A 13,594-nucleotide genomic window follows, 5' to 3' on the forward strand; every position below is an offset into this window, starting at 1 on the left:
TTCACTCATATTTAAACAGAAAAAATGGATAAAACCTTGTAGATGGTGTCTGAAAACTACCTCGGCATAAAGGTTATTAGAGTTTTAATTTCCTAACTCGGCTGTAAAGTAACATTTTCAGATACATTTTCAGCCTGAGACCAGAAAAAAAAGGTGGAGCTTTTAACCGACAGACGTGTTTTTCTGTTGGGGGTTTGTGTGTGTTTGTGTTGCTCTGTGAACTTTGGTCAGTTTCAAACAAGCATGGCGTCCATCAGCAGACAGACGACGAGCGTCTTCTTCTTACTCCTCATCGCGGCTTCCCTCCCAGCATGCACCGGGACACCGGGAGGTCAGTGCTGATCCTTCTTCCTCCTTCAGCTCTTCTTCATCCTGTCGTCTGGCTCTTATCAGCCATCCAGGCCCTCAGCCTGCGTCTGGCTGCGCCTCCTACAGATTCAGGCGGATCGCTCTTAACAACGTCAATGACAATGAAGCATTACGCCAAAGTTTTGAAAAACAAAACCTTTTATTTTTATGATAGTGTGACTAAAATACTTGGTTATAATTAGTCTGTCAGGTTTTTCCTGCTTTAAACCAAAAAAAAAAGTAAAAACAAAACAACTGGACTTGTTTTCCGTAGTGAAGACGTTTCTCTTCCTCTCCCGGAAGCTTTCTCAATTCAAAAAGTCTGGAGTAATGATGAGTACCAAGCTTTATACTACTGCCTAACAAAGGCCTGTAATGGCTTAGATAACATGCAAATTCAACCGAAACAGGTCCACCCCTTAGTTCGGTAGTTAGTGCAAATTCGGTTGAATCTGCATGTTATCTAAGCCATTACAGGCCTTTGTTTGGTAATGATATAAAGCTTGTTACTCATCATTACTCCAGACTTTTTGAATTGAGAAAGCTTCCTGGAGAGGAAGCGAAACGTCTTTAACTACGGAAAACAAGTCCAGTTGTTTTGTTTTTACTTTTTTTTTGGAATGACCATGACCTGGATGACTGAGAATCTTCACCAGCATCCTGCTTTAAACCCGTTAAATAAGTAAAAACACCAGAACATGTTAAAATAAGCTGCTTTTGTTGCATTTAATGTTGGGCTTTAGCTGAATTTTAGCTCTTCTAACAGTTTGTAAAGCAATTGTTCCCAATCACTACCTCAATGATTATGTGTTCTACTCACCTAAGAAGTTGTACCTGTAAATTAAACAATTCCTCAACATTCCCACGTTTCAGCAGCAACTGGCTGCAGTGAGCAGGCTAACTAGTTAGCATCAAGCTAATAATGCAGTAGCTATCAGGTTTAAGTGTTCACACCCTGAGGTACCATGTTATTGTACATAGACTGGACTGCCCTGTGTGCCGAGCCAGAGGAAATGCAAGCAATTAGCTTAACGCAAACTTGGCAGCCATATTGGATTTTGTAGTTTGAAGTTTGACTTCTGAGGCTTTTCAAATGATTTTGCCATATTTTAAAGCCCACATTGTGACTTCTGGACAGAACTAGAATTACACCATGAGAGTGCAGATATCATCCCTTTAATAAAGTTACATCAGCAAGCTAACCTAATGTTGCGTTGTCAAAATCAATGCTAGCTTAGCTACAAAACAACCAAAACGGTCCAATCAGCACTCAGATATCAACATTTGTGTTAAAGTAACTCTGCTCAAGGTTGACCCACTCAGAAAGTTTAACTTAAATAAATATTCCAATGTTTTCTACTGGTTGGTAAAGTTATGAAGGCCTAAATATGTTAGCACTGAAATAACACACTTTTCAGGGTTTTTTTATTTTAGCTTTAAAGTTTCAATCAATTAGGAACTAAACTACAAAACCTTTTTGTTTCCTAAAGGGTCTTTAAAAATGTTAACATCCTTCTGTTATTAGCATTACTTTAGCATGCTAGCATAGTTTTTTATTTTTACCAGAATAGTGCATTAGCATTTATGCTAGCTTAACTACAAAAATACAAAAGTAAAAGAATTAACCAAATATTATTTTTATTTTTATTTATTTGAAATAAAAGTTTTAATTCAAAAAAATCCACGTAGAAACATAAAAATTGTCATTATTAAAAAGTGTTATGCTGAATATACGGCTGAAATGTTTGTGGTAATTAAAGACATCAGCTGTTGCCATCACTCCACATCTTTCTTGGAGCCTTATAACCCATCGTAAAAATGGATTTAATTATTACAGTTTGACATTTTTGTAAATGGTATGTTACTTGTCAACTAAAGTGATCTTTGTAGCCACAACCCTATTTTACTCCGGTGATAAATTACTGACGTGAAAACAGGACATTCTTTAAGGCATTTTAGGAAAGATTTGGAAAATGCAGAACTCCTGCAAAATATCCTAAATCACAAGTTATTTGTAGACTTTCTCACAGCAAGTGAACGCCAGTCGGTGCTCATTCTGTGGTGGACCACCAATCAGCAGGTAGTAATGTTTAATTACTACTGGCAATAGGAAGAACCCAAAAATATGTCCTCCTCTGGAGAGGCAAACCCCTCCTGTTAGACGTCCTATAGCATTATTATTATTATTATTATTATTATTATTATTATTATTATTATTATTATCCCCAGCATGTTTCCCTGCAGGAGGCCTGTTCGTGCACAGATCTGAGGCCAGCGGGTTCCTGCACCGGACTCGACGGGCCAACTCTTTCCTGGAGGAGCTGAGGCAGGGCAACCTGGAGCGGGAATGCTACGAGGAGAAATGTTCCTACGAGGAGGCCAGGGAGATAATCCCCCAGTCGCAGCAGCTGGTGAGTCCGGTGATCTCTATACGGTGCGGTTACAGCCTCCCCAGCGCTAACGCCGTCCTGTTTCCTGTGTTCAGGAGAACTTCTGGAGGACATACACAGGTACTGATCACCTGAACATCTGCAGGTTCTCCGGTAAGAACCAGGCCTCAACAGTCTTTGTTTGCAGCGGTGGACCTGTGCTTATCGTCTCCCTGTAAGAACGGCGCTACCTGCACCCGTCACTTCAACACCTACACCTGCAAATGTGCCGCCGGTTTCCACGGCTCCAACTGTGACAAAGGTAGGAGCCACGCCCGTCCAGACGCCCTCCTGCTGGTCCTGGTGGATGAGGAAGATGTTCTGTTTCCCTGCCTTCGCAGTGCGCTCTACATCAACCAGGTGTCGGCACAGAAACGGCGGATGTGAGCATTTCTGCAGACAGGTGACGGATCGAAGCCGAGTCTGTTTCTGCGCTCCAGGATACGTTCTGGATCGGGACAACAGCACCTGTCTGGCTCAAGGTGTGGGCTCTACGAGGCGCCGTCTACACTGGGGTTTCTCTCCTGGGCTCTGGGATGCGTTCAGGTTCTCTGCCGTTAGCAGGAGTCTGCTCCATCCTGCCAGGAACCCAGGTTTTATCAGCAGAACATCAGAACATCACAGGCTGTTCTGGTCCTAGAGACACATTACGGGTTTGTTAAATGGACTGTGATAAATCAGGGTCTTCCTCCGTTTGGACGCATCGGCAGGTACAGCCAGTTCATCAGGCTTTTGTCATGATTGGACAACGGAGGTAGACCTGGTCATTAAAAAATAAGATCTCCAACAGTAAGGTCCTCAGCTAGATGGGTCTCAAAATGTTAAAGGAGTTCAAGCAATCCCTCATAGTTCCTGTGGTTCCATTGGGTGCGCGGCACCAGAACCAACATCTGTTTTCTCTGTGGACCTGTTTGGTGCAGATCCAGTCGCCTGTGGAAGACCGCTGGTAAACTTCGCCCCCAGGGTTGTTAACGGGCAGATCTGCCCCAAAGGACACTGTCCATGGCAGGTGAGTGCCGGGTCCAGCCGGGTCCAACGGGCTCAGCCAGAACGCCTCAGATCTCCAGTTCAGATGTTGAAAATGTGTTTTCTGTTGGTAAGGCGGTGCAGGTGAGACTCTGAGGACGGAGCTAATCTCTGGAATACGGTGTAAAACCTGTTAAATGCTGCTTAACTCAGGCTCAGAAGCCCTTTGTTTCACAGCGCTGTCCGGCTAATCAACTCTCCTTCCAGGCGGCGCTGTACGAACATGGCCGCTTCAGCTGCGGCGCCATCGTCCTGTCCGATGCGTGGATGCTGACCGCGGCTCACTGCGTGTGGCGCAAACCTTCGGCCATCTTCCACGTGGACGTAGGTGAGTGTGTTGGGGGCAGAGTCTCAGCGCTGGTGTTTCATGCCTAACCTGAACGTGTGGTCACCGCTAAGGCAAACACGACCTAAAGACCACGGAGAAGTCGGAGCAGCGGCGGCGTGTGCTCAACATCACCATCCACCCGGACTACAACTACTCCACCACCGACAGCGACCTGGCCCTGTTGAAGCTGCAGCGGCCGGTCAAACTCAGCCGCTACGTGGTGCCCATCTGCCTGCCCGCCCGGAACAGCACCTTCAGCTGGACGCTGTCCTCCATGCGCCGCGCCACCGTGTCCGGGTGGGGTCGCCTGGTGGAGGCCGGCCCCACCGCGCGCTTCCTGCAGCGGCTGGAGCTGCCCAGGGTCCCGCTGCAGGAGTGCCGCCTCCACACCCAGCTCAACATCACCAAAAACATGTTCTGCGCCGGGCACAGGAAGGGCGGCCAGGACGCCTGCGAGGGCGACAGCGGCGGCCCGCTGGTGGTGCGCTACAGGAAGACCTGGTTCCTGACGGGGGTGGTGAGCTGGGGCAAGGGCTGCGCCAAGGAAAACATGTACGGCGTGTACGCCAAAGTCATTAACTTCCTGGACTGGATCGAGTCAGTCATGGCTACTGGCTGAACCCGCTCAGGCCAACGCCGTGGGAAAGGTAGTGACCCAACGATAGGTGAGAACGTTAGCTTCAATGTCCAATCAGAGGGAAGCATTAACTGGCTCTCATGGTCTGAAATACTTTAATTCTGGTTCTGAGCAAATAGCAGAATTACAAAGAAATCTGTAGAAATGTCCGTTTGTGGAGATCTGGGTCTGCTGATGAGTCAAACAGCAGATAGGACGACACTTGTGTGATTCTGTCATTTTATATGTAATAAATATATAGAAATAGCCCAAACTGTGTGTTTCTTTCTAGATGATTTTATGAAGCGCTTCATGCGTGTGGTTCCTGGGTCGATAATGTCCTCCTACAGCCTTCATCCAGGGTCTGTAGTACCGGTCCACAGGGGGACGGAGATGTCTTAGCTGGTCCAGACATCGCTGGAGTACGTTGGTCCTACAGAGACTTTAGTGGACCTAGAAGATGCTCGACACATCTGGGACATACGGTTCCCATCGTTTTCCACCGTTTCCTGCCCGTATGGGCCCCTTACGAGCAGCTCTCAGTTAAAATAAATGAATCTGTGCAACAAACCCTGGCAGGAAAAAGCTACAAAATGGAGGTTAGCTTGAAGCTAACAGCTTTCCTGCTAGCTGGTTAACTCCTGAAACTTTGGAGAACGTTTACAGTGAACATGTTGGACTAATGCAGGTAAATGGAGCGCTTTAAACCTCAGTTTAAACCAAACATTATCATTTAGTCCATTCCTTCGTCCCGTTCCCACCTGAAGACAAACCGTTTGGACCATGTGACCATAGACTATAGCTCACTTTATTTTTAAGGTATTTTTTTATAAATGCTTAAGAGTCACATTTAAGTGTATTTTGGTGGTTGAAAACCTTTTTACACCTTATTAAAGGTTCTGATTCCTGCTTGGGTCGGTTCTTATCTTCCAATATGACCGACTTCCACTGCTGATCAAACCAAACCGTATCTCCAGCTTGTAGATATTACAGAATAAATCATAACCACATCCTCTACACCATTGGCTGACAGACCAGGTAGTAGTCCCGGCCATACCTGACAGGTGTTCATTTAAACAACATCGGCACCAGAATCTCCAGAGAACAGGCAAATCTACAAGTTTAAAATCGTAGGTTTCCAGCAACGATTCACCTACAGGGAAATTAAAGCAGGAAACACCAGCTGGTACTGGGCTATTTAAAGGTCATCGTTCATATCCATGCTCCTCGTTAAGCGCTAACACATAGTTTCTCTGCTTCACTGGCGGACGGTTCACAGCAGTCTGAGTACCAGCAGAGGGAACCCCAGAGAACCACAGAACCGAACTAAAGGTCAACTATTGCGTAAATATTTGTCTTGTGGGGAGATTTTTGCAGCCCCACAGTTTAGAAGTGTTTTTATGCCAAACGAGTTTCTTCTTTTCTTCAACATCCAGTTTTTGTTGAATCTTCTGCCAGTCGGTCAGATCCGTGGAATCTTGTCGGGTTTCACTTAAAGCTCAGCGTCTGGCATTAACATGAGGACCAATAAAGATCCACAGGAACTCAATTAGCTGAATTTGGTCCACAGAGCAGTGACAAACAGATCTTTCTGCTCCTGGACCTGAGGGCAATGGTCGGTGAGTGTTTCATCACTCCTCAGGGTCTCTCCATGTGACGAGAGACGAGCGGTGGGAGGGGAGGCAGAAGACTTTGTACCTTTGTGTCCCCACAAAGAAGAGTGATGCTAGCTTTCTGATGAAATCAACCATGTGGCTAAGGGTCTTCGTCACCTTCGTCTTCACGCTGCAGGGCTCCCGGCCGGCTTCAGGTGAGGACGGTCCAGACTGGACCCTTTCAGCTGTAAATCATTGATGATCTAACTGAAGGTACAGACTCGGAGGTCAGTCTTTGGTCGTTTGTTTTCAGTTCACAACAAGCTAGCTAGCTGCTAGGCTAGCGTCCAGCTAGCGTCCTCCTGGGTGTTTCACTGTGAGATAAAATGGAGGAGACATGTTACCGTCACCAGTGGATGCGTCTCTCAACCGTCCACTGGTGACAAACACCCTTAAGGAGTCAGTTAAGACCTTCTGGGACTTGTAGCATCGGCAAAGCGAAGCTACCAGGCTGCACTGGGTCCATTTGCCTGACGTTGAGTAGATCTTCCTCCTGTGGCTAAACTGTCTTGTTTCTGGAAAGAAGGAAGTAAAAAAGTGTGGTGACATCCTCAGAGGTGCTCCATGAGTTGAGCTACACCTGACAGACAAGCTTCACCTTCAGAAGGTAAGACAGCGGTGGTGGAGGCTGGGACCCAATGTCCTTCATCCTTCAGCCCTTTGCTTCCACAACAAGTCATCTGACTTCATCTAACCCCATGTTCTGCATCTTCTTCTCTCACCAGCTACCTTCATGTGCCTCTGAACTCCATCCTCTCTGGTCTTCATCTCCAGAACATCTAACCTGAGCCGTCCCTCTGATGGACTCCTTCCTGATCCCATCTAGTCTAACATGAGATCCCAACTTTTAAATCAGGCACAGAGAACTCCACGGTATACGAAGGGCCACCTGCACCTTGAAAGTCCTTCCTGAAGTCCGTCTAGTAGGAAGAGAGTCTCCTGAAGATGGCAAAAGAGCTTTGCCGTCCTCAGACATCCGCCCTGAAACGAGGAGACAGCAATGGTGCCGTTTGACATCACAGCAACACGGTGGTCCGGCTGAACCGCGACCTGAAGGTGCATGAAGACGAGAGAAGGACCAACCTTGGAAACAGCCAATCAGGAGCGTGTGCCACCTGCAAACAACTGGAGAATAAGAAAATCAGGGTCTGCCATTGGACTCTGACCCAAAGAACCCACGAGAACCGTCTTAGTGCCACAAAACTGGTTCATTAGTGACCTGTTCTTGACTTAAATCTACCCAAAGAGCTAAGCTGAATGTTTAACAACCAACCAATCAGGATGTTTAGAGGGACGTGAGGAACCTGATTGAAGAAACTGGACCGGGTGAAGACAAATCATTGTCGGGTCGATGGTTCTTGATCTGATTCCACACGTTGGGCTGTGGTAACGTTTAAACACTGACGTTTCTCCAACGTACCGTTTGTGTTCTGCAGTGTTTCTGGAGCCCCAGGAGGCCCACGGCGTCCTGGTCCGGACCCGCCGCTACAACTCTGGCTGGTTTGAGGAGCTGAAACTGGGAGATCTGGAGCGGGAGTGTTTGGAGGAGATTTGTAGCTTTGAGGAGGCCAGGGAGGTGTTTGAACACACCGAGATGACGGTGCGTTGTGTCGCAGGCCCACTATGGACCGACAGAGCCCAGCAGGAACCTCTGAGCCATAAAGTCCTCTTTGTTTATTGTCTCTCCCTCAGAACGAGTTCTGGAAGCGGTACTCCGGTAAGAAATGATTGTCCAGCATGCACTGAGAGACGTCTGACCCCTGAGGTAGGAGTGCAGGGGTCTGCCTCCTCAGCTGCTAACGGCTGAAGATCAGTCAGGTTCATATTTACAGTACAGATAAAAGTTTCTGTTAAACGCTGACGGTGTTTCTGTCCAAGTCCCTGACAGCTGTAAGTCCGGTCCCTGTCAGAACCGAGGGACCTGCATCACCGACGGAGCGTCCTACACCTGCCTATGTCTTCCTCAGTTCAGAGGAGTCGACTGTGAGCTCGGTGAGCAGGGAGGGACACGTCTTCAAGGCCTTATCGCTCCTTTAAACGTTTTAACCATATAATGATATATTCTACTTCCTCGTGTGGAACAGTGGGCGGGCGTCGGCCATTCAGCTCTAGATCGGTTTAAATCTTATTTGACCAAACATACTTTCTGTGTCAGTCTTGATGTCCTCAGGTCCTTGTCTCTTCTACCATCATGTGGCGTCCCGCAGGGCTCAGTTCTGGAGCCTCTCCTTTTCATGTTATACCTTCTCCCTCTATTTTTAATAAATAGATTTCTTTTCATTGTTATGCAGATGAAATACAGATTTATATCCCCCTAAAGAAACGACTCCATCTCTCTTCAGTCTCTGTTTTTATGTTTGGAAGACTTGGATGTTTCTAAATTTATTAAACCTAAATGAAGAAAAGACAGAGTTTGTTCTGGTAGATCTAGTGAAGACTCACTGACTGGTGTTGGTTCCTTAGCCCGGTACATCAGGCCTATAATTATGAACTTAGGGGTAAAGATAGACGCTGAACTTAAGTAGGATGCCCACATTAGAGCTGTTGTAAAATCCAGATTTTTTCATTGGAGGCAGCTTGCTAAAGTAAAGCCTTTTCTTTCTATTCTGCACTTTAAAACAGTGTAACCACTCTGCTAGATTACTGTAACGCCCTCTTTAAGGGTTGATTTGGTACAGAACAGGCGGTGGTGAAATGAAGACGAGGGCTGAACCATAACAAGGTTCTACTGGATGTGTGTTTTCAGAACAGCAGCAGGAGTCCAGCAGTTGTCTCCTGCAGAACGGAGGATGTGAACATTTCTGTGATGAAGACGCGTTTGGACGAAGACTGGCGTGTTCGTGTGCCGATGGTTACGAACTGGACAGCGATGAGCGGCACTGCATCGCTAAAGGTTTGATGTTTTCACAGATTCTAGGTTCTCTTTACGGTTCTGGGAGGAAAGAAAACACAGAACAGCTTCACATCTGTATTTAAAAAACATTCATTCTGATGTTTTAATCAGTCTTGGTCAGAATAAAATGTTTAAACTGTATATAAATATTTGCTTGCAACGTTCGTTTTTTACTTAGAAAACCTAAACGGCAGCTTTTCTGAAATCTAACAACAAATTCCTACATTCTGATATTTTCCAATAATGTTTTATTTAAGACAATTTTAATAAGTGCTGATACCAATTTCTAAAAATAACACTTGTTAGGGTCTTCAAAAGATTCAACTCCTCCAGTATTAATAAACATAATAAATATTCTATTTTCTGTTTCTGTGTAATGTTTGACGAGTGTAACGGAAACATTTTAAATACAAATTAACTGAAAATGTGGATATTTTACCAGACAAATAATTGTTTTAAAGTTACCTACACTAACTTAAAAATTAGTTATGACAAAAAACTGTTTTTGTTTCAATATGTTGCAAAGTTAAAATACCTAAGATATTTCTAAGATGTGTTTCTCTGCTGTTGATTTCTGGAATTTGAACACAAGAAAGGAAGCAGCCTTCACAGTCCTCATAGATCGGCTTTTACTGTCTGAACGTATAACAATAGTAATAATAATAGTAATAATTACAATAACGTCTTTGATCAGATGATTAAGTCTAAAATAAGTCCAGTTTATTAATAGTGTAACAATAATCAAAACTCTGGATGTTGTTTTCTGCAAAGATTTTCTTTGGCTTCTTTAAATTAAATCAACACGTCGTCAGCGTAACTACAGATAGAAAACTTAAATAGTATTTATTCATAGAATGACAAAGGATCTAGTGAGGATCCCTGTGGGACACCACTTCTAAAAAAAGGAAATAGTAATTATTTGGTAACAAATGAACATGAATAAGATGTTTAAATGTAGTTCCTATCATAGATTAGTGTTGATAAAATGGTTTCTTTGCCGTTTCAGAGCCGATAGCCTGCGGCACGGTCCCCGTCCTGCAGAATGTAACCGGAGACAACCTGCTGAGGATTGTGGGAGGGAACGAGTGTCCCAAAGGTGAATGCCCCTGGCAGGTAGGTGGGAGATAACGTCCGTTTAACGTGGACAGCCGTCTCTGACTTATCATTAACTACCTGGATAGTTACAGTGAGCGCTGAAGCCTTCCTAAAGTAGCCGAACCTGGATCGGTTCCCAACGTCTCCACCTGTTGACCACGTCCAGCGTGGAGGTGGAGGCTTCAGGGAACAGGAGGGGAGCTGAAATGTGTTTTCATCCCTGCCCTGGTGTCTCTCTGAAGGTTCTGCTGACGTACAAAGGCAAAGGTTTCTGTGGAGGAGTGATCTACAAACCCACATGGATCCTCACAGCCTCTCACTGCCTGGAGAACACCAACCCACAGCTACTGAAAGTGGTTGCAGGTACGAATCCCTTCTTTTAAAGGGCAGGTATAATAGCTGTGACGACTCAAATCTCTCAACAGAGGGATCATTTTAGGTTTTAGGGTTGGTTGGTTGCCGTTCCTTCACAGTTGCAGAAACTGTTGCTGCTCTGTCTTTCAGGCGAACACGACATCTCCTTCAACGAGTCCACCGAGCAGGTCATCCAGGTTGCAGAGGTCATCATGCATGAGAACTACGTGACGAGTACCGTAGACAACGACATCGCCCTCCTGCGCCTGGAGTCCCCCATAGTCTACTCACCGTACGCGGTCCCCGTCTGCCTGCCGACGCGCCGGCTGGCCGAGCGGGAACTCTGGGCGGTGGACCTGCACACGGTGAGCGGTTGGGGGAAGCGGAGCGAGAACGGACCCACCTCCGTCCTGCTCAGACGCACCAAGGTGCCCCGCATACGAAAGCAGACCTGCATAGAGCAGAGCGGCGTCACGCTGACGGACAACATGTTCTGTGCCGGCTACCTGGACGGCCGCACCGACTCGTGCAAAGGCGACAGCGGCGGCCCGTTGGTCACCAAGTACAAGAAGACGCGCTTCCTGCTGGGCATAGTCAGCTGGGGGAAGGGCTGCGCCCGGCCGGGCAACTACGGCATCTACACCCGAGTCTCCAACTACCTGCAGTGGATCCACAACCGAACGGCGACGCCGGGCTGGAGCGGAAACACCACAGAAACCGTCCTGAACTCGTCTACGGTCGTTAATCAGTGAATTTTACATAACCTCTGCAGAAACACCACAGAAACCGTCCTGAACTCGTCTACGGTCATTATTCAGTGAATTTTATATAACCTCAGCAGAAACACCACAGAAACCGTCCTGAACTCGTCTACGGTCATTATTCAGTGAATTCTATATAACCTCTGCAGAAACACCACAGAAACCGTCCTGAACTCGTCTACGGTCATTAATCAGTGAATTTTACATAACCTCTGCAGAAACACCACAGAAACCGTCCTGAACTCGTCTACGGTCATTAATCAGTGAATTTTACATAACCTCTGCAGAAACACCACAGAAACCGTCCTGAACTCGTCTACGGTCATTAATCAGTGAATTTTATATAACCTCTGCAGAAACACCACAGAAACCGTCCTGAACTCGTCTACGGTCATTAATCAGTGAATTTTATATAACCTCTGCAGAAACACCACAGAAACCGTCCTGAACTCGTCTACGGTCATTATTCAGTGAATTTTACATAACCTCTGCAGAAACACCACAGAAACCGTCCTGAACTCGTCTACGGTGATTAATCAGTGAATTTTACATAACCTCTGCAGAAACACCACAGAAACCGTCCTGAACTCGTCTACGGTCATTAATCAGTGAATTTTACATAACCTCTGCAGAAACACCACAGAAACCGTCCTGAACTCGTCTACGGTCATTAATCAGTGAATTTTACATGACCTCTGCAGAAACACCACAGAAACCGTCCTGAACTCGTCTACGGTCATTATTCAGTGAATTTTATATAACCTCTGCAGAAACACCACAGAAACCGTCCTGAACTCGTCTACGGTCATTAATCAGTGAATTTTATATAACCTCTGCAGAAACACCACAGAAACCGTCCTGAACTCGTCTACGGTCATTAATCAGTGAATTTTATATAACCTCTGCAGAAACACCACAGAAACCGTCCTGAACTCGTCTACGGTCATTATTCAGTGAATTTTATATAACCTCTGCAGAAACACCACAGAAACCGTCCTGAACTCGTCTACGGTCATTAATCAGTGAATTTTATATAACCTCTGCAGAAACACCACAGAAACCGTCCTGAACTCGTCTACGGTCATTATTCAGTGAATTTTATATAACCTCTGCAGAAACACCACAGAAACCGTCCTGAACTCGTCTACGGTCATTAATCAGTGAATTTTACATAACCTCTGCAGAAACACCACAGAAACCGTCCTGAACTCGTCTACGGTCATTATTCAGTGAATTTTATATAACCTCTGCGGAAACACCACAGAAACCGTCCTGAACTCGTCTACGGTCATTAATCAGTGAATTTTACATAACCTCTGCGGTATTGGAGAGAATCTTTTCCCAGGGTTCGCACACCTTGGTCAACATCAAATTCAATGACTTTCCAGGACCAATTTCCTCAAATTCAAGGACCACACGTGGCGGCATTTACCTACTGTGACCGCTGAATAGGTTATCATGTTTTAATACAATGCAAATTCAATAAAAGACTAAACGGCATAGAAGTTGTTGGGTCAGAAGCAATGCAAGAAAGTGGAGTTAATTTATAGCCTACATTGATATTGATCATATTCATAGCCTACATTTATATCCACAGTACATGGCTATGCCATACTACATTACATATAAAATGTACATTAGCCTACCGTTTCATGGAGTTTTATTGAAAAAAGTGCAGCATTGAAATGTTCAGAATTATATCAATTTGTTTCACTTACTTTCATCTTTGATTAAGCTAGTTTTTGACTTTGACCCTGAAAAGTCGCTAAATATAGCGACAAAGTCGCTGAGTTGGCAACACTGCATGAATGTAACCTATTGGACGCATGTAGACCTAAACCGTAGCCTAGCAACTAACGAAGAAGAGCGAACGTACTTTTGCAAATTAAAAGTCTGCAGAATCAACATAATTTTAAAAGATCGTGTGGTAGTAAAATAATGACACATGAGTCGTCATCCGTGTGAACTTTCAACCCCACAAAAAAATTCAAGAACTTTCAAGGATAAGGTTAATTTTTTGGCTGTCAAGGACCTTGAATTAATTTTTTCAGATTCACAAACTTTGAAGGATTTCAAGGACCCGTGGGAC

At 45.3% G+C, this 13,594-nt stretch overlaps 1 protein-coding gene across 1 annotated transcript; it reads left to right on the forward strand.

The window, feature by feature from the left end:
* Window positions 1-243: 243 nt before the first annotated feature.
* f7l (coagulation factor VII, like) lies at window positions 244-12,825 on the forward strand. Its single transcript, XM_036133747.1, has 16 exons — window positions 244-331; window positions 2,578-2,759; window positions 2,834-2,858; window positions 2,926-3,039; window positions 3,119-3,259; window positions 3,698-3,786; window positions 4,011-4,131; window positions 4,203-4,745; window positions 6,372-6,557; window positions 7,839-8,002; window positions 8,095-8,119; window positions 8,281-8,394; window positions 9,149-9,295; window positions 10,302-10,408; window positions 10,633-10,753; window positions 10,895-12,825. The coding sequence occupies exons 1-16, from the start codon at window positions 244-246 to the stop codon at window positions 11,494-11,496; spliced, it is 2,769 nt and encodes a 922-aa protein (XP_035989640.1). The 3' UTR covers window positions 11,497-12,825.
* The last annotated feature ends 769 nt before the right edge of the window (window positions 12,826-13,594 follow it).

Source organism: Fundulus heteroclitus, unplaced genomic scaffold, assembly GCF_011125445.2.
Source record: "Fundulus heteroclitus isolate FHET01 unplaced genomic scaffold, MU-UCD_Fhet_4.1 scaffold_68, whole genome shotgun sequence".
Taxonomy (NCBI): domain Eukaryota; kingdom Metazoa; phylum Chordata; class Actinopteri; order Cyprinodontiformes; family Fundulidae; genus Fundulus; species Fundulus heteroclitus.